Source organism: Dipodomys spectabilis, unplaced genomic scaffold (assembly GCF_019054845.1).
Source record: "Dipodomys spectabilis isolate Male_0828 unplaced genomic scaffold, ASM1905484v1 ptg000257l, whole genome shotgun sequence".
In the NCBI taxonomy this organism is placed as follows: domain Eukaryota; kingdom Metazoa; phylum Chordata; class Mammalia; order Rodentia; family Heteromyidae; genus Dipodomys; species Dipodomys spectabilis.
The window spans coordinates 1,321,379-1,341,851 of record NW_024870934.1 but is presented as its reverse complement, the minus strand read 5'-3'; the positions used below and the strand labels follow the sequence as shown (position 1 = coordinate 1,341,851).

The window sequence follows — 20,473 nt, the reverse complement described above, 5'->3', positions numbered from 1 at the left end:
TCGAGGGCTGGCTTTGCCCCTCCTCCCTCTTTTTTCTTTTCTTTCTTTCTTTCATTCTTTCAGTCGTGGGCCTTGAACTCAGGACCTGAGCACTGTCCCTGAGCTTCTTTTGCTCAAGACTAGTGTTCTACCACTTGAGCCACAGCACCACTTCCAGCCTTTTCTGCTTATGTGGTGCTGAGGAATCAAACCCAGGGCTTTTTTTTGGGGGGGGGGATCTGGCTGAGGGGCCTGAACTCTGGGCCTGGGCGCTGTCCCTCAGCTCTTCAGCTCAAGGCTAGCGCTCTACCACTTGAGCCACAGCGCCACTTCCGGCTTTTTTCTTTTTGCTTATGTGGTGCTGAGGAATCGAACCCAGGGCCTCATGCATGCAAGGCAAGTGCTCTACCACTGAGCCACCTTCCCAGCCCAGACCCAGGGCTTTTTGTGCATGCTAGGTGAGCATGCTACTGCTGAGCCACCATACCAGCCCTCCTCTGCCTTGTTAGCTGAGTGACCCAGGAGAGATCCGGTCACCAAGCTGCCTCTTGTTCAGCTATGAAGTGGAGCGATGGTAACGGCCTCCCAGGCTGGAGTTGTCTGTATTATACAGGTTGACACGCATGCGTAGTCAGAAGGCCTTTCCGTCTACCCATATGCACCCCATCCAACCATCAGCCACCATCACCGTCATCAACATCACTGCCCTTACGATCACAATCTCTATCATTATCTTTACCACCACCACTGTCACAGCCTACAGTCACTACCACCACACCAACATCACCTGCTCACACCCATACCCCATCACCAACATCGCCTGCTCACACCCATACCCCATCATCAACATCACCTGCTCACACCCATACCCCATCACCACCAACATCACCTGCTCACACCCATACCCCATCACCACCATCACCTGCTCACACCCATACCCCATCACCACCAACATCACCTGCTCACACCCATACCCCATCACCACCAACATCGCCTGCTCACACCCATACCCCATCATCACCAACATCGCCTGCTCACACCCATACCCCATCATCACTGTCACATCAGCAGCATCAGAATCATCACCACACCGTCACAGTGACCGGCACCATCATTATCGCCACCCGGGCCGTGACATCAGCCTCACTGTCACAGGTGTCATCGTCACTGCTACATCAGAACCAGCATTGTACACCACCACCGCAGTCAGTTGTCACTGTCAGCACCATCACTATGGCCAGCAGCAGCAGCCATCCCCACCACAGCCATTGTTAACACACTCACCACCACCACCATCGTCATCATCATAATACCCAAACTCACGTGGCTAGATTAAACTCTTGGTTGAGAACTCTGGAGGCCTTACTGTGCCAGCCCCAGTCCTGTACAGGTCTCCATTCTGGCTGGCTGTGTACAGTAGTCCCTGCTCCGTTGCCTACTTCACTTCTGCAGTCCTCAGTACTGTGAAGGTGAGGCTTTAGCTGAGTGGCTGTGCAGCCTTCAGAGAAGCCATCTCCTCCTCCTCCTCCTTCTCCTCCTCTCCCTCCTTCTCCTTCCCTCCCCCCCCCAACCTTCACCACAGCAGCTGTGTCTGGGCCAGCCTGAAATGCACAAAACAAGGAAATCCTCTTTCCAGGCTTGAGTCCAGGATCAGGACGACTGGTCGACCAGGCAGACCAGGGACATGCCCTTTCCCTGGACAGGCCTGACGGGAACTGCAGCTCCTCCCCCAAAGCCTGCCTGGGCAAAGGCCCTGTCCCAGGCCACAGTTCCCTCTAATCATAATGGGCAGTCAGAGGCCCCCTGCGGACTTAGAGGATTCAAGTGAGACCCCCACCGGGCAGCGCCAAGGGGGTCCGCCAGACCGCAAGCCGCAGCTCACTCGGGAGCCAGGGCTGCTCAGCTCCCGACGCTTTCCACTTCATTTCACTTTAGGTTGTATTAGCTTTGCTAGGCGGAAGCTCAGCCCACGCCTGTCCCGGTCCTCCAAGCTCTGACCTGCTGTAGCCCTGGACACCCGGAAGGCGCTCTCCCCGCAGACCACGCCGGGCCTTGGTCTGGTCTAGATGGATCGGCAGTGCCCAGAGCCCAGTCTGCCTTCCCCGCTTGTATGTGGAGCAGGCAGAGGGCTGAGCCTGGCACTCAGGAACAGGCCCCATCCAGAGCCTACCCACCGTGCGCCTGGCCCAGCAGACCCCCTGTGGACGTCCCATGTCAGGTCCCCACATTGAAGCCCGAGCGCTGCAGAGAACGCCGCCCCTGGCAGCCCAGCCCGCAGCCTCGGGGAGGCGCCAGCCAGCTAGGTGTGTCCCGCCGTAGCTGCCCGAGCACGCCCAAGGCCAGGGTTTGCTGGCTCTGAAAGCCAGGTGGGTGATGGGATCCAAACTCTTGCCCTGGTGAGTGGCCCAGGCTTGTCCCCTCAGCCAGCCTGGCTCCTCAAAGCTCCTGCCCCACCCAGACCTGTCTGTAACTCCAGGGCCCAGAATGTTCCAAGACTGGATAAACCCCCAGGGACTGGCCAGCCAGGAGGTTCCACAGCCCCTCCCCCTTCCCTGCTGCATCCTCTTGCAAGTACCTGCAAGAGGCCACAGCTCAGCAGGGTCCCAGGCTGCTGTGGGCAGAGGGCCAGACTGCTAAAAGCCTGTGTTGAGCCCCAGGGAAGGGGGGAGAGGAGAAGCAGGGGTCCCAGGGGAGGGGTGTGCCCCTAGCCTGGCCATTGTAGTGCCCCCTGGCTGGCTGTGCTTCTGGGGATCAGAGACCAGCATCCTGCAGCCCCACAGAGAGCGTCCACAGAGCTCTCACCGCCCAGAGCCTCTCAGATGGGCTCCTGTAGGTGCCTAGCCAAGTCCCCTGGGGCCCCATGACCACAAGGCTTGCACAGTTGAATTCCGCAACTCCCCCCCTCCCCTCCCGCCCAGCTGAGGTGCAGGCTAGAGCTGGGGTCAGGCCTAGACCAGGCCTGCTTCCCATCAAGCCTTGCACCGTAGCCAGCTCCGCTCTGGACACCTGCTCAAGTCCTCAGGTGCTTGTTCAGTGCTTACTACAGGTCCTGAGTCCAAGCCTGGAGGTGGCTGGGCACCCCACAGCGCACCCACAAAACAGGCGACCTTATCACAAGCGAGGGTGAGTGCTGGCCTCCAGCAGGCAGAGGCCGGGCTACTGCGCATGCCTGCTGAGCACCTCCCGCCGACGGTGTCCAGGCAGTGTCCAGCCAGCACCAGACCTGTGGGAGAGGTTTGGCTTGGTTGGGTGCTGGCATGGGCCCAGAGCCTTGCACATGCTAGGCAGGCTCTCAACATGGAACTCCACCACCTCTAGAGGGTCAAGAGTTCTGAGAGATGATGGCCCAAAAGGGGCCACATGGGTGGGTGGTCAAGGAAGGCTTCTGAGGAGAATGGACTCCCCGAAAGCAGACCCTGCCACCCTGCAGGCTCTGGAGACGGGCCTGGGAGCGCTGGTTGTGCTGGGTATACTGGCAGTGCAGGCCTGAGAAGAAGCCCGCCTGATACCAGGCCCTGGAGGGGGTTCTGCGGCCCTCCCCCAGCCCCCCCCCCCCGCATTCCGCCACCTGGGCGGGCAGGGGTGGGGATTTGGAACATTCCTGGCAGACAGAGATAGCAGCCCACGGTCTGCTCTGGTCCCGGGTTCAGGCTGTCTGAGCTCCAGACGGGGTGAGGCTGGGGTCTGGTCCAGGACAGCTTGGGTAGCTGCACAGCAGGGGCGCAGGTCCGGCACAAGGCCCAGCCCACAAGGTCAGGAGCGACCGGCCCAGGAGCTCTGCTGACCCGCGGTGCAGGGAGGCAGTGCCCGCTGGCACTGTGGCGCAGCCCCTGCGTCCTGTCTAATCCGTCTGGTCTGTGAGAGGGCTCACGTGGGCAGCTCCACTCCCCTCCTGGGGTCGGGCAGTTGGGCAGCACGCACAGGAGGGTCTAGGAGGGGAGAAGACAAAGTCGAGGTTCCAGGGCCACGTCTGGGTGTTGCACCCAGCAAGGTCGATGGCGCTAGGAGCAGGGCTAGCAGGGTGTCCTGGGCCTGTCCTACGTGGAGGCCCTGACCTGGCTGCCCCGGGACATCGAGGCCGCGCAGGAAGGTCCTGAGCCCCGATGTCCCTGTCGCCTTCCACAGACCTCGGGAGCCTTCCAACCTCCGTGTTTACATTTTCCGGAAATACTTCCCCGCAGGAGCCTCAGGACAAATATTTTGTTAATGTTGAAACTTGGGGCAAACAGAGGCCAGAGTGGGGCCCCGACCCACCGCTGGGCTCCGGGGGGCCATCCTCACCTGGCCCACCCTGTGCCCCCAGTTGGCCAGGCTAAGCTGGACAGCTCCTGGCCTGGTTAGGAGCCGGGGACACAGGCCGGCAGGAGCCCCTGTGGGGCAGGCACCTTGTCTGAACATGGCGGCCCGGGTTCTCTCCCAAAGCCTCCTCTGCCGTGGGCATTTGTTCTTGAGCCTGTCTCTGTGAACAGGGGAAAGGAGATGGAAGAGGCCTGGGTGTCCCCTGGCAGTTGAAGCCCCACACCCCTGGACGGCCCCTGTCAGGTCTGCCTCCTATGGGACAAGAAGGGACAGGGGCTTTCATTCTGGCCTTAGACAGGCAGGGAGGGTGGGGTGCCTGTGCCTTGGGTCCCAAGGGGCCTCACTCTGGGCTGAGTCAGCGTCACGTGGGGACTGGGTGTCCTGTGTTGATGGCCCATGCCTCTCTGTGCGTGGAGACAGGGCCCAGCTGGTGTTCGCAGGCTCTGTGGGTGGCCTGTGGGCGCAGGGAGGTAGCTGCTGCTGACCGCATGCTACCCCTCCAGTACCCACCCTGGCTAAGCCAACCTCCATAGCTCCTTCTCAGCTCTGGGACCCAGGTAAGCATCTTTCCAACACCTAAGGAGGGCTGTGGTATGACCTGAGCTGTCCCTGGGCAGCTTGTCCTCAAAGCCACTGCCAGCCAGCCGGCTGTGCCTCCCACCTGTAATCCTACTCAGGAGGCTGAGATCTGAAGACTGCAGTTCGAAACTAAGCCAGGCAGAAAAGTCCATGAGACTCTGTCTGCAGCTGGATAGGAGGTGTGGCTCAAGCGGTGGAGCCCGGCCATGAACAGAAAAGCTGACACGAACACAGAGCCCCGAGTTCAAGCTCTAGTACTGGCCCCAGAAATTAAAATCAAGTCCTCTGTGGGCAGAGAGGAGCTCGGGTCTTTCTCCAGCCCGCTGCTGGGTGGCTGTCCTCTGCCCCTTCCTGGCTAGAGACACTTGGTGGTGATTTGCACTGCAGGAACTTCTAGGGGACCCCTGGAGATGTAGGGGTGGCACCAGGCAATGCATCAGCCCCTCACCTTGAGCCTTGAACCAGCTCTCCTGAGAGCCAGTGGCGTGGGCAGGACACACGTCTCCCCCCCTCCCCCTGTGCATTGCTTGCAAGGCCACAGCGGTGACCCGGTGCCACTCAAGCCCGCCTGCCCACGCAGCACACGCTGAAGGTGAAGGCCAGGTCCTCCTCCCACCCACGCCCTCTCTGTTCTTCCGTGGGGGCCAACACAAAGAAGGAACTCAGGAACACTACAGCTGGGGGTGGGGCTGAGCGGGGCTGAGGGCCAGGGAGGGCCCATGGGGGGGGCAGGGGGCTGCACAGCAGTGGCTGGCACCATGGGCTCGGGGCGTCTGCACCCTCCAGCGGGTCACTGCCCTGCCAGGACTGGCAAGGCTGCTCCTGGCAGCCCTGGGCAGGTGAGACAGAAAGAATGAGGAAGAAAGAGCTGAGGGGGACTGTGCGGACGTGCAGGCAGGGAAGGCCACCCAGCCCCTGCCGGGGTCCACGCGAGCAGGGCCACGGGCCAGGCCACGGCGGGAACCCCGGGCATAGGTGTGGGCTGGAGCCCAAGGCACAGCTAGCCTCCAGTCCCTGCCCTCGCATGCGGGAAACCTGGCCGGCTCTGGTGAGGGTCTCCCTCTTCCCCAGGCCCTACCAGCTGGCCTAGAGCAGGCAGAAGCCTGCAGGCAGCTCCCTGGGGGGAGGGGTCCAGGCAGCCAGGTTTGCAGCCCATCAGAAGCAATGAGCTAGGGGAGCCCTGGCCCCGCCCACTGGGCCATCTCGGGGCTGACATTCCTCCAGGCCGCTGGCCTTATAAGGCTGCCTGTGGGCACCTCCTGGAGCGGCAGAGCCCTCACCCTGCCTGCCCCACGGGAACTAGCTGGGCCAGGCCCAGGGTAGGAAGGGGCCTGCTGAGGCTTTGGTACTCTTGGGAAAGGGCAGGGTGGGTGGCCCCCAGAGACCAGGCTCAGGGTCCTTGGATGCCACCAGCCTCCCACGTGCAGGGAGCCCGCCTTTCTGTCTCCCCCTAAGTCTGAACTACTCAGGAAGCTGAGATCTGAGGATCACCATTCAAAGCCAGGGTGAGTAGGAAAGTCCATGAGACCGTATTTCCAATTAAATGACAAAAGCCAGAAGTGGAGCTGTGGCTCAATTGGTGGAGTGCTAGCCTTGAAGCTCCAGGACAGCATCCAGGTCCTGAGTTCAAACCCCAGAACTGGCATGCAGGCACACATGTACACGTACACACACACACACATACACACACACACACACACACACACACACACACACACACACACACACCCCGGCTGAGACAGGGTTGGCCAGCGGTAGATGTTGTTGGTGTGTGCTGCAGTGGGCGGTGGGCTGCAACCCTTTCCTGGGTGAGAGGGGAGCCCCGGACCCCGGCCTCAGGCCCCAGCGTGGAGCCTGTACCTCATCCCTGAAGGACCAGCCCCTTCCTCTGTTGGATCTCCAGGGTTCCCAGGGAGCACGCTGTTCCCTCCCAGGAGGCCGGTGGCCTGGGGGACCTGAGGCTTGTCCTCCAGGCCAAGGCCTGCCAGGCAGGTGAGGACAATGCCTTCATGGATGCAGCTCCCCTCCTGCCCCCCCCAGCAGGCTGCTCCTCCTTCCAGCTCCCAGAATCCAGGATTGGGGAGCCTGAGAACAGGCAGGACAGGAGTTGAGGCACAGAGTTAAGAGACTCCCCTGGGACATTCTAAGTGTCCTCTAAACTGCAGGCTCCTCAGAAATCTATGCAGCCCAGGGCAGGTGACCCCCAAGGGCTGGTCCTTCACTCCCTGGGGTGTGGGGACCCCTCTCTACTCCTGGGAACAGCCTGAAGACGGCTTAGACTTAATAGATTGAACATGTCCAGCCAGGAAGGCCAGGCCTCTGAGGGAGGGAGGGAGGAAGGAGGCAGTCACATGAGGGAGGAAGGAGGCAGTCACACAAAGAAGGCTGGGGCTCAGGGTCTGGATGGAGGTGGCAGGTCAAATCCCAAGTGGGAGAGGTCAGAGGCGAGGATCTAAGGACCCTGTGGGGTGCTGGGCCCCCGTCCTCAGCCAGAGGTGCCCAGGCTAGGGAAGGGGCTTCTAAGCTGGAGCCTGCATTCTGAACTCCTAACCACTGTTCTGAGCACTGTGGGTAGCACCACGAGTCCCTCAAGTCCAAGTGCTTGTTGTAGATCTGGGTCCTCCATGCAGGGCTCTAAGCCCACGCCTGGCTGTAACCCTAAGGGGACACAGTGAGCGGGGTAGAGGAGAGGTGCCCTGGTCCACAGAGAGCCAGCACGGGGACCCCCTTTCTACCATCTGTGTGACCTCTGACCTCTGCTGCAGGCAGGTGGACGGACGGGAACACAGCACCTGGTGGGTCTCTGGTGCTCTTGGAGTTTGGAAACCAGAGCCTGTGCTATGAGCACACACAGGCTGGAGGCCCTGGGGCTGCCACAGAGCGGTGCCCGGGGCCGGGCCGTGGAGGAACCTTGAAGTCAGAAGCTCTGAGAACTGGGCCAGGGCCAAATCCTCCATTCCTGGTTGGCATCAGTCCAGGGCCTGGCCTTTGTGACCACCAAAAGCCCAGTGCGTCCTAGAAGGGGCTGCAACCACCAGGGAGACCCTCTTCTTCCAGTCGCTTCTCAGGCAGGAGAGGCCCAGCACCCTCACCCCACCCTTTGGGAGCAGAAAGTTGAAGAAAGGCAGCTTCCCTGGGGGTGGGCAGAGGCGCGCTTGCCCGGCCCCGGGAGGAGAGGTGCAGAGGCCTGCTCTGGCCCCCACCCTGGCCGCCGCCTCCACTTCAGCTCCCCCAGCTCTCCGGCTCTGGGCTGGGTCCCGTAGTGACCCATAGACCTCTTCCCCCAGCTCCCTGGCTCTGGGCTGGGTCCCGTAGTGACCCATAGACCTCTTCCCCCAGCTCCCTGGCTCTGGGCTGGGTCCCGTAGTGACCCATAGACCTCTTCCCCCAGCTCCCTGGCTCTGGGCTGGGTCCCTTAGTGACCCACATACGTCTTCCAGAGCTGTTGTGCTGAGGACCACATTACACAGCTTGGCCCGGCAGTGGCCAGCAGAGATCAGAGCTCCACCCTAGGGGTTTATATTGTCCTGATAAGATGTTTTCCTGAGTCCTCCTGGTGTCTGGCGAGTCTGTGTTCTCTTCAGAGGACAGACTGGACCATCCTGACACAGAAACCAGACACAGTTCCTGGCTTCTCTGCTCCTTGGATAGAAATAGAAGTTTCACCACTGCTAGTTGGAAGGGTTTCGGAGCAGCCCTGAGAGAGGGACCATAGCCTCTGATATCCCCAAACTTGCCGCCAGCCTTCCGCAGGACTGGGACTGGAGCCTTGAGGGCCCCGTGCTGATACTGGCTGGAGCACGGAGAGCCTGCCACGTGCAGCCCTCCCGGGGAACAGAGACATGTGCAGACCAGCTCAGGATCGTCAGTTCCCTGTTGGCACTTGCAATCTGGAGCCTGGAGCATTCCACGTCCCCAGTGTGGCTCCCGGGGGCCAGCTCAGATGAACTGAGTCCCATTCCCCCTGGCTGTCCCACGGTGGGCCTGCAGGGGCCCCGGGGCACCTGGGAAAGGAGCACCATTGGAGGTGGGGGGGCAGGTTTGCTTGGCTCAGGATCCCGGGCTGAGGAGAACGGGCCGGACCCCTGGGTGGGGCTGCGGGGAGGGGCGCCCTTCCCTCCAGAGCTCCTGACCCCAGACTCCTGTGGCCCTGGGGCTGGCTGAGGGGCTCCAGATGTTGTGTTGCCTTAAGGGAGAGCAGCAGGGCCTGTGCCCTGCTTTCCTGGCCTTACTCTGGCCTGGGCACCCTCTCCTGTGGGTTCAGGACAGCTCCTTCTCTGTGTTCTTGATTGTCTTAACCCTTGTGGCTTCAGTGTCCCGTCTGTAAGGGGGACAAGGGGTTAGACTGGCTGTGCGTCAAAGGGGAACAGGAGGGACTCCCATTCATGAGTCAAAGGAGAACAGGAGGGACTCCCATTCGTCCAAGTGGTGAGGATCCAGAACCTGAGCTGGTTAGCTGCAGGTGGGGGACAGGGAGGAGCTCCGCCCCTCCCCACAGGCTCGGGCAGCTGCTGGGATATCTCCTTCACCTGCTGGCTGCTGCCCATCTCCAGACCCAGCTGGCCTCTCCCAGTGGCGTGGGGACGGGGCAGAGGATGGATGCTGAGCCGGCCTGTGTGACTTGTCTTCTGCCCACTTTGCCCGCTGCTGCCCAGTGCCAGTTGCTCGTGTGGGGCAGCTGTCTTCTGGGAAGCAGCTACCCCAGGATTAACCCTCCCCACGCCGGCCGTTCTTCCTGAGTCAGCACATTCTCCGGCAGTCATTCCTCCCTAAGCCTGGCCAGTGTTCTGGACAGCCTGGCCTGGCCACTAGGAGGCCGGGAGGGCTCTTGGCCGCGGCTGGCTCTCGGCTGGGTCTCTGCCGGCCAGCCCCCCCAGGGATTGGTGGGAAGCCTGCAGATTCTCAGGAGCCTGGCCAGACCCTGGGGATCGTGTGCATCTCAGCCTCCAGCCCCCATGATGTCAGGGCCCACAGCTGTCCAGGGGAGCGGGGCCAGCACACATGGCCTGGTGGGCGTGGCGAGGATGACCTCTGGGCGCAGCAGGGTGGGGTCTGCCTCCGCCCCAGCTGTCCCTCACCCACTGACCTCCTGCTTCCTCCGAGCTTCTAGCCCACCTGGGGGCACCCGGTGCGCTGTACCACCTGGAGCTTCCACAAAGGGGAGAGGCCTCCCAGCCTCGCCCAGGTGGGGGAGCTAACGGAGGCTCTGGAGGGACTTGGGAGGCACCGTGGAGGGGTGGCCCCTCCCACTGCCCCGTTCTCAGCTCCACAGGGAGGGGCCGCCCAGTGCCTTGGGATTGGGGAGTTTAGGAGGCTGGGGCTGCCGGAAGCTATGGCGCTGCGCAAGCGGTGGAGCCCTTTGGTATGGTTCAGCTGCTCACCTGGAGCCCCCACCAGCACCCACTGTGGTCCCGAACTTCATAAACTCAGCCGTGCCCCGCCCGGCCAGAGATGGGAACCCCACCACCAACGGGGGACAATGGCTGGGCCGGCCGGCCCAGAGACTGGGGGAGCTGCCAGCCCGGCAGCTGTGGCCCCACCCCGCCCCAGGGCTCCCCTCGAGGCCAGTCTGGCCCCGGAACCCAAGGGGAGGAGGAGCCCCAGTGGCCGAGGCCGCGGCCACCCAGAGGCCGGCACTGCGCCGCGGCGCTGGGCCCCGTCCCCGTCCCCGGGCTGTGGGCTCCTCACCAGGGGCCGGGCAGGGGCGTCGCTCGGAGCACGGGTCGGGCCTGGCCGGGCAGTTGGAGCCCTCAGTGCCCAGCCACGCGGGCCTCCCGCCCGGGGCCCGGTGTGTCCGCCCGCGCCGCTGGGAGCATCCCTCGTCCTCCGCTCTCGCGGGCACCTGCGACCGCTCTACTGGCCCTTCGCCCTTCTGGAGAGCCGGGCGGAGCCCAGCTGGGACCCGCTGGGGCCGGCCGGAGCAGGGCAGGGCGCCCGGGGGCGGGGAGGGTAGGGGGGTCCCCATCCGGACCCCCACCGCGGCCATCCCCGGACGGCGGCCGGGCCGGGCCCGGGGGGAGGGGCGGCTGGCTGCGCGGTGCCCGAAGTTGGGGAGACAAAGAGGAGAGCCGCAGAGCCCGGAGGGCCAGGCGGGCGCCGGGACCTGCAGACAGGGCCGCGGGCCGGGGAGCGGGGCGGACCCGAGCTCCCGCGGCTTGGCCCCGGGCCAGCAGGTGCCCCTGCGGCGAGGGCGGGCGCGCCGGGGCGGGAAGGGTTAACGCCACCCCCGCCCCTCCCCGCCCCCCTCCCAGGGCGCGGGGCGCGGGCGCCCGGGCGGGCCGGGGCGGGGCCTGACGTCCGCGGGCGGGGCGAGCGGGGCCGGCCGCCGGGCTCCAGTCCCGCCGGGCTCCGCGGGACGCGCAGTGCCGGCGCTCGGAGCTGCGGGAAGATGGCGAAGCGCGGCGCGCGGCGGAGCGCGGGGCGCGGACTCCCCGCGCCGCTGCGGCTGCTGGCGGCGCTGGCGCTGCTGGGCGCGGCGCGGGCGCGGGCCGCGGCGGGCGGCGGCTTCAGCCTGCACCCGCCCTACTTCAACCTGGCGGAGGGCGCCCGCATCGCCGCCTCCGCGACCTGCGGCGAGGAGGCCCGCGCGCGCGGCGCCCCGCGCCCCACCGAGGACCTCTACTGCAAGCTGGTGGGGGGCCCCGTGGCCGGCGGGGACCCCAACCAGACCATCCAGGTGAGCGCGGGGCGGCAACCCGCGACGCGTCCCGGGCGCACGGGCCCCATCCCGGACGCCCCAGCGCGGCCGGGAGCTGCGCGTCCCGCCGGCGGCTCCGGCGAAGCGTCCCCGCCGGACGCCCGGCCCGGCCCGCGGCGGTGACCCGGCCGCGAGTGTGGCCCCGAGTCCCGGCTCGCGACGAAGCGGGGCTTGGCCAGGTGCGGGCTGCCCGTGGGGAGGGGGCGGCGCCCGCCCTCCCGGGACGGGCCGGGACCTGCTGCGCTCCGCGGCGCGCCGGGGCCCTGGCCCCGCCCCCGGCCGGGGCGCGCTCCCCGCCGCGGCGCCGGGGACCCCGGGGTGGAGGAGGGCGGGCGGCGCGGTTTAGCCGAGCGCGAGCACGTGTGGACGGCCGGGGGCGGCTCTGCTCACCGGGGAGCCCTCGCGCTTCCGCGTCGCGGCGGTGGACCCCCGACCAGTCTCTGGACTTCGGTTGGGGATGGGGTCGGCCTCGGGGGCAGAGTCCGCTTCAGGGGCTCCGGGACTGCGCAGCTAGGCAGCTTCTCCCTCCTGCCCCGCTCGGGAGAATCCGGGGCCCTCCCGGGGAGGTAACCTGAGCCGCCGCCTCTCGAGCCGGCCTCCACCTTCTGGGTCAGAGTCTGGGGACATTGCAGAGCCACTGAAGTGGGCTGTGGGGGAGGGGAGGGCTGGGAGCCCGCGGGGATCGCTCTGCCCCCTCCGTACCTGCCCGCCCACCTTTGTGCCTCCTGGTGGGCAGGGAGGAGCCGAGGTTGGTTTTCCCCAGCCGTACCTGAGCCCAGCCCTGTGGGATCCCAGTCACCAGCCCGCACTTCAGAGGGGAAACCGAGGCCTAGAAAGGTGCTGGGGCTTCCCCGGCCTCCCCCAGCCGCTCAGACCGGCCTCGGACCCTGGGGCCTTCTGCCATGGGTCCCCTCGGCATCCAGGGCTGGGCTGAGAGCCACGGAGCTGCCTGCAGAGGCCCAGGACTTCACGGCAGCCTGCTGCTGCCGCTAGTGAGGCCGTGGTCCACTTCCGGGCCCCATACCAGCCCTCCACTCTTCACAGGCCCTGGTGTTACCTGGTGACACGGGCTACGTCTGTAGAGCGTGAGGGCTGAGCCTTGGAGTCTGTGACTGGGCTCAGAGCCCTGCGTCCTCGCTCGCTGTGGCTTCCTGTCTGAGCCTCTCCTCTTGTTTGTGGGGTGGACACTGATGCCTGCCTCACCTGGGGTTGCCAGCCCCGCTCAGGAGGCTGGAAAGCCAGCACACAGTGACTGCTCGCCACCCTCGGTCCCGTCTTTCCGCGAGCTGAGCTGGTCCTTTTCTACCAGCACTCATCTAACCCAGCCAAGCATCCCTGTGCCAAGCTGCTTCCCCGCCTGGCCCTTTCTGGGTGACCTGGGTCTCAGAGCCCACCTCTGATTGGCCTGGAGGCTGGGCCCGGCCCACGGAACCTGCCCGTGGCAGGATTGGGGAATGGGCGCAGATGGTACCAAGGCTGTGAAGCCACAGCCTGCTGCAGTGGGAGATGGGGGACACTAGCCTCACACGGCAGCTCCAGAGGTAGCTGGGAGTCATCCTAGGGGATGGGGCAGGGGGTTGGGACCCCGGTGTGAGCCTGGCCCAGGCGGAGGGCAGCTAGTCTCAGGTGGGTATCAGAGGAGCTTGGGCTGGCCTCTGGCCAACCTTGCCAGTGACTCATTGGAAGAGGAAGTCATTATCAGTCCCTGGCCTTTTCCTAGCTCTGTTCCGGGTGGGGGAGGGGTGGGGTACGTGGTCATAGTTAATTTCCCAGCCCTGTCCACAGAAACTGAGAGGCTGGTGGCCGCAGGGCTCAGCTGGGTTGCTGCTCAGGCCTCGTGGGACTAGTTCCATGTCTTTCTGACTCCGGAAGGTTGCCGGGGCCTGGCAGGGCTGGCTGGCACAGGCTCCTTTGGGCTCCTGGAAGGCTGGAGGCCTGCTTTTCCACCCTCAGCGTTGGGCCCAGCCTCTGGGTGTGCTGTCCTGCCTGGGTGGGTGTTGGCCAGCAGCAAGCCTCCCCTGGAAATGCTGCCCGCCCACCTCCTTCCTGACCCCTCATCCCAGCTGGCCCCCACGAGCGCTGCCCTCACTGAGCACCTTGGACCTCGCCCTGCCTCTCTAGAGGCGCGGAGGCCTTGGGCTTCCGTTTAGGGTCACCACTGAGCTCTGCCCTTGCTTTAGCTTCTATGCAGCCCTCTCTGTGTGGTGGCTGGTGCCATGAGGGGTGAGCAAGGGTGCGCCTGCCTCCTTCAGAGGCCTGAGGGGTCCCTGAGGGAGGTGGGAAACGAATGATAGCCAGCTAAGTCTGGCGGCCCTGCCTGGCCCCAGCCCAGCATCTTTGGTGGTCTCAGTCCCAGGCCCTGCTGAGGAGACGACATTTGAGACCTCTGAGCTGAGGGTCAGCAAAGGGGAAGGTCCTCAAAGCCAGCAGGCAGGGGCCACCCTCACTCCAGGCCACCCTCCCCCCTCCCACCTGGGCTCGGAGACCTGGGGACGCCTGGCTGGACCACAGGGGCCGGTTGCCTTTTGCATCCCAGCCATATGTGTCCTGAGAAAGTGGGGACAGGAGATACTCCCACACTCCTACTTACCTTCTGGCCTAGCCCTGCCAAGACTGGGCCTCTGGGGGCCCCAATCAGCGCCAAGCCTACGGGGCTGCCTTTGTTCTGTAGGGACAGCAGGTTTGGTTTCCTGTGGGGGGTGGGCAGGCCTCCAGGGCCCTGCCCCTCCCCCATGCAGACAGTAGGCCTGCACCCCGCAGAGCATGGGGGGGGACTTCTCAGAGCCAGGCGCAGCAGGTGGCTGGGCAGTGAGGAGCAGCTGCTGGGGCTTCTGGCAGGCAGGTGCCGCCCCATCTCCACCCTGCTGATGGGGACCCTGAGGCTCTTGCGTGACTTGGCCCAGACCTTCCTGGTGCTCAGACATTGGAGTCAGAGAGCCTAGGCCTCACCTGCTACTGCCACTCGGACCTGGGCCTGTGCTGCCCACAGCCTCATCTCCCTCTGGAGATTAATGGGAGGCCCTGGGACTGGTGGGCAGCGTGGGCTCTGGAGTGAATTTGACCCCCACCCCCAGTCCCCCCTGGAGCTTGAACTCAGGGCCTGGATGCTGTCCTTGAGCTGCTTTTGCCTGAGGTTAGTACTCCACCACTTGAGCCACAGCACCACTTCTGGGTTCTTCTAAGGAATGGAACCCAGGGCTTCATCCATGCTAGGCAAGCACTCTACCACTAAGTCACATTCCCAACCTCAAGACTGGTGTTCTACCGCTTCTACTTCTAGCTTCTTGGTGATTAGACTTTAGAGTCTCATAGACTTTCCTGCCCAGGCTGGTTCCGATTCTAGATCCCCAGAGCTCAGCCCCCTTATTAGCTAGGGTTACAGTGTGAGCCACTGGGGCTGGGCCCCTCTGCCCTTCTCTGCCTGTGGCTGAAGGTGCCTTGCTGGCCCGCCCTGTCCCGGAACCAGCTTTCCCACGCTGGTAGGCGCCCCTGGCCTGCCCTCCTACAGCAGGCACGCCTGCTCTTCTGGAGCTCCGTGTGCTTCGCATGCGTGGAGGGTGCAGAGGCCGGCGTGATGGCCTTCGGGCTGGAATCACGGCAGCAGGGTGGCAAGAGGGACAGCGCTGCCCAGCCCTTCTTTAGCCTCATGACTGTCCCTCCCCCTGCAGGGCCAGTACTGTGACATCTGCACTGCGGCCAACAGTAACAAGGCGCACCCTGTGAGCAATGCGGTGGACGGCACCGAGCGCTGGTGGCAGAGCCCTCCACTGTCCCGGGGCCTGGAGTACAATGAGGTCAACGTCACCCTGGACCTGGGCCAGGTAGGGTCCCGTCCTGGCCTGCACTGCTCCCCTACGCAAGCCCCTCCTGGGTGCTCTTCCACATCCCTGGTTACAGGAGGGAAGGAGGGAGGGCTGGAGCCCTGCCACACAGCCCCTGGTGCCCCCAGAGGCGCCTGGGGCTTACTCAGAGGAATTCCTGGCGGGGGTGGGAGGGGCGCGCTCAGGAATGTGGAGGAGGAGGACATTCCTGGGATACCTGTGCTTCCCCGGCCACCTTGGGGTGAGGGGTGAGGTGCCTGCTCCGCAGCCCAGGGCCCCACGGTGGCCCTGCAGCGCGGTGGGGTCCATGCCTGCCATGGTGACAAGGGTCTGGGGCCGCTGATGTCACACCACCACTCACGTAGCTGGGTCTCACCCGGTGACGCAGGCTCCCCATGCCCAAGCAGGCCTTCTGCCCGTCCCGGTGTGTTGCGGTTTGGTGCCGTGGGAACGGGCTGGCTCTGCTGTTACTCCCTGGGACTGGAGGGGAGGCCCTCGCCTGGAGGGGGAGGTTTCAGGGTTGATCACCAGATCTTTCTCCCTGAGAGCCCACACTCCTGGCCTGCTCTGCTGAGGCGTGTGACTCAGGATCTCTGCTCTCTGAGCCTGTTGCCCTGCTACCATACGGGTATTGCGGGGATGTCTCCTGGAGCTGGTTAGAAGAACGGTCCCTAGGACTGGCCGTCTACTTCTGGCAGCCTGTAAGTCTGGCTCTGGACAGGCAGATGGTCCAGTAAATGACCTGGAATTCCTAAGGGGGAATGGGTTTACCCAGCAGGCAGGGTGAGGCAGGAGGGGGGCAGCGAGGAAGACCCTCCCCCCCTTCTTGGCTCCCCGTCCTCAGTTCTGAGCTGACCCAGGTCTGGATGGAGCTTGTTCCATTGTCTTCATCTCATTGGTTTCCACCTGACCTGTGAAACTGGCACAGCAGTTGGGCATCTCTAATGGGGTATGTAAGTGAACTCTTTTTTTTTTTTTGGGTCCGGTCATGGGGCCTGAACTCTGGGCCTGGGCACTGTCCCTCAGCTCTTCAGCGCAAGGCTAGCGCTCTACCACTTGAGCCACAGCGCCACTTCTGGCTTTTTTCTTTTTGCTTATATGGTGCTGAGGAATCGAACCCAGGGCCTCATGCATGCAAGGCAAGCGCTCTACCACTGAGCCAGCTTCCCAGCCCCATAGGTGAACTCTCTTTGTGGTCGTGAGCTTGAACTCAAGGCCTGGCCCTGAGCTCTTTTGCTCAAGGTGAGTGCTCTAACCACTTTGAGTCACAGCACCACTTCCCGTTTTCTTGTGGTTCACTGGAGATTAAGAGTCTCACGGACTTTCCTGCCCGGGCCTGGCTTTGAACCGAGATCCTCAGATCTCAGCCTCCTGAGTAGCTAGGATGACAGGAGTGAGCCACCAGTACCCAGCTGTACGTGAGCTCTTGTTGGGGCTTGTCTTTCCTGTACCTCCCCCCAGGGACCCATCTGCCAGGTAGGTGGGTAGGGGGACAGCAGCACTGAGGGCCTGTTTCTATGGCAACCCAGGGTGCCCAGGCCAAGGGAGTGTGGCTGTTTGCTGAGCCAGCCTGGACCAGGCCATCCCTTGGGCTCCACATCTGTGAATGGGCCTGAAGTCCATCTGCCTTTCGTTTGTCTGGGGCTGGGAGAAGGTCTCCTTTTGTGGACATCTTTTTTCCTCCCTTAAGGGGCAGCTTCACTGACTATGAAATGACACAGGGAAGGGAGCCCCTTCTAGCGCACTAGCCCTCTGTCCCCTCCCCCTCCGCTCCCTGCCTTCCTCCCTCCTTCCCCTCATCCACACTCTCCTGACTGTGCAGGTATGTCCACCGGGGCTCCTGCCACCAGCCAAGCCTTGGTGTGGGGCAGGGGTCACTTCAGCACCACACGCTCTGGGCTGGTGACAGGTGTGTGGGTTCATGCTGCACCATGGGGTTCTTTCTGGGTTCTGTGCTAGGGCATCCGGCAGCTCCTTGGAGGAGCCGGCTCTGGGCTGAGGTTCCTTCAGGAAGCGCCTCAGCTAGCGCCTTTGTTCTGGGGTTGGAGCGGATGCCCTGGAAAGGGGGTGGGCCGCTGGCACCAGCTCTGGGGAGCTTCCTGCGTCCTGCAGGCCCAGGGAGGGTGGGGTGGGCTGCCTGCCTGCCAGCATCACACACTCGGGTGGGTGGGGCCTGAACTGGACCGGGCAGTGGAGATGCGGGTCCCTGTGACATCTGGGCAAGGTGCCTGGGGGATCCTGGGCCTGGGGCTTGGTACTGCCTCGGAAGAGGGCGCTTCCTGTGGAAGAAGGTCCCCAGTAAATGAAGGGACAGTTACCTGCGTTCCCACTTGACTCGGGCCTGAAGGTAGGAGCTCTATGAATTTGTCATGTCCTTCCCAAGCTGTGGGGCGGTTATCAGGTGGCTGGCTGCTGCCCCTGCCCAGAGTCCCTGCAGACCCTGTGCTCCGGGAGCAGGCCCGTCTTTGCCACTCAGGCTCTGCCGCAGAGCCCGGGCCCACCCTACCAGTCCGGTGTGCCCAGGTCCTGAGGATGAATTGGGATGGCTCTGGCCATGCTGGGCTCCCAGCAGCGGGAAGCACCCTGGTCAAAGAGGCCTGAGCCCTGGGAGTGTGGGCAACCATGAGCGGGGGTCTGGAGTAGGGAGTAGCATCGCACAGGTGTGTGTGTGTGTGTGTGTGTGTGTGTGTGTGTGTGTGTGTGTGTGTGTGTGTGTGTGTGTGTGTGTTAGTAGCATCACACTGTGTATGTATGTGTGTGTTGAGTAGCATCACACTGTGTGTGTGTGTGTGTGTGTGTGTGTGTGTGTGTGTGTGTGTGTCCTGTTCCTCACCAGATAGAAGTAGTAAAGAAGTAGAATTCTGGAGGACCTACTGACGAGTGCAGTCCTCTGTGGGCACTGGGGGAAACTGAGGCAGGGGTTCTGACAGGGACAGCACCAGGGTCCTGACCAGAGCCCTCTGCTGATATCTGAAGTTGATGCTGAGGATGGCTATGGCCAGGTGTCTGGGCTCTGGGCTCTTTTCTCCTCTGTAAGAGGGAAACAGGCAGGCATGGCAGTCCGGCTGTGCCCTGCAGACCTGCCCTGTCCTGCCTGCTCTCGAACAGGCTGGGCTGGGCTCCCGGTCAGGCCTTCTGGCCAGGTGGTTACCAGGCTGAAGCCACTGGCACGACTCCCTGGGCCCAGCTGGGCACTTGTCCAGGTGGCCAGCGTCCTGAGAGGATCAGCGCGTTGTCCAAGGAAGTGACAGGAAGTACAGCTGTGGGCAGGCCTCAGTTGCAGAGCTCGCTGCTGGTCCGTGCTGGTCAGGTGCAGGGCTGGGCCCACCAGCTCTTCTAGCTGTGCTCCCTGTGCATGGGGTGGTGTTGGGGGGTCCTGTGGGCAGGTCCCAGGCCAAGCGTGAGGCAGCACCTCCCTCTGCCCACCCCCTCCCTCTGCCCACCCCCTCCCTCTGCCCACCCCTTCCCTCTGCCCACCCCTCCCTCTGCCCACCCCTTCCCTCTGCCCACCCCTCCCTCTGCCCACCCCCTCCCTCTGCCCACCCCCTCCCTCTGCCCACCCCCTCCCTCTGCCCACCCCCTCCCTCTGCCCACCCCTTCCCTCTGCCCACCCCCTCCCTCTGCCCACCCCCTCCCTCTGCTCACCCCCTCCCTCTGCCCACCCCCTCCCTCTGCCCACCCCTCCCTCTGCCCACCTCCTCCCTCTGCCCACCCCTTCCCTCTGCCCACCCCTCCCTCTGCCCACCCCCTCCCTCTGCCCACCCCTCCCTCTGCCTACCCTCTCCCTTTGCCCACCCTCTCCCTCTCTTCCTGTCCTTGTTTGGTGGAGGGCCCAGCAAGGGACTGCTGGAGCCAGGCGGGCTGTTCCTCCCAGCCCAGCCTTTTATGTTCTAGGCCACACGCATCTGTCTGTGGCACCCTTGTCCCTCGCTCACTCTTGCTCCTGCTGCCCGCCAGAACCCCCCCCCCCCCCGGTCCTGGGGACCCCCTAAGGCTTCCTGTTTTCTGAGTTTTTAAACAAACCCCAGCACGTCGGCCTGGTGACCTCTCGCCGTACCTCTCAGTGGAGACTAAACTGTTTGGGTTTCAGCCGTGGGGTCCCCTGGGGATAAGCTTGACTTCCTGTGGCCAGCAGGCCATCTGGTCCACCCCAGCCCAGCCCTGCCTCTGCACAGGCCCCCTTGGTTCTGTGGTTGTAGCTGTTGTGACAAAGGTGAGGCACGGACGGGTCACAGCTATTTGAGTCAGATTGTGAGCTCATTTCTTTCTGAACAGGGTCACCTCTTCCTTGCTCTCCCCCGGCTTTTCCCTCCCACTGGGCTCGTGCTCTGCCGCGGCTAGTGAGGTCCTGTCCCCCAGCAGGCCCTTCTCCCCCACCCTGCTGGGGACCCCCGCAGGTCAGGGGCTCATGGGCTCAGTGCGCCCCGTGTTCTCATTTTTGTTTCTGGGCAGTGGGCTCGCTGGGTGGCATGCTTGGCTTGTCCATTTTACTTTCTCTCTGGGGCGGGTCCCCGTGTTTTAGCTCTGATGAGCCAAAGGGAGGCTAGTTACCCAGATGGGCTCTGAGTAGCTGTCCTGCACTGGCCCGGCCACCCTGGCTCCTACTGTGGGGTTAGCAGGTTCCCAAGTGGGGTCTGCCAGGCAGGAGGGCACCTGAGAGGGCTGGCAAGTTCTGGCAGCTGGCCCAGGGCCCACTCAGGGCCTCCGAGGCCAAGCTAACAGGCAGGACACAGAGACTGTAAGTCCCCAAGATCCGGAGGGAGCGGTCAGGGCAGTGGCCAGATATCCCTCACACCCCGGGCTAGGAGGGGCTTCCTGCTGCCAGGGCCCCCTGGCCAGGCCCAGGAATTGGTACAGAGCCTCCTTCCTGCTGGGTCAGGGCTGAGTCATCGGCCGCGGGCTGAGTCACACCGCCGGGGAGAGCTCCAGGACATGTGCAGCCACCTGTGCAGCCCGGGTCTCCACAGCCCCCAAGGGGACTGTGGGTGCCGAAGGGAACCCCTCCTGCAGGTCCCCTGCGACGCCTGGCCACAGCCTGCGGGGGCAGCCTGCGGGGGCAGCCGGCGGGCTCGCCACCCACCTCACCCCAGGGCCAGCC

General features: G+C 63.9%; 1 protein-coding gene across 1 annotated transcript in view; it reads left to right on the top strand.

The window, feature by feature from the left end:
• The first annotated feature begins 11,245 nt into the window (after positions 1 to 11,245).
• Lama5 (laminin subunit alpha 5) overlaps positions 11,246 to 20,473 on the top strand; it is a 43,545-nt gene continuing 34,317 nt past the window's right edge. Inside the window, exons 1-2 of the mRNA XM_042699550.1 lie at positions 11,246 to 11,533; positions 15,223 to 15,375. Coding sequence (XP_042555484.1) covers positions 11,246 to 11,533; positions 15,223 to 15,375 — 441 coding nt within the window. The remainder of the gene's footprint in view (positions 11,534 to 15,222; positions 15,376 to 20,473) is intronic.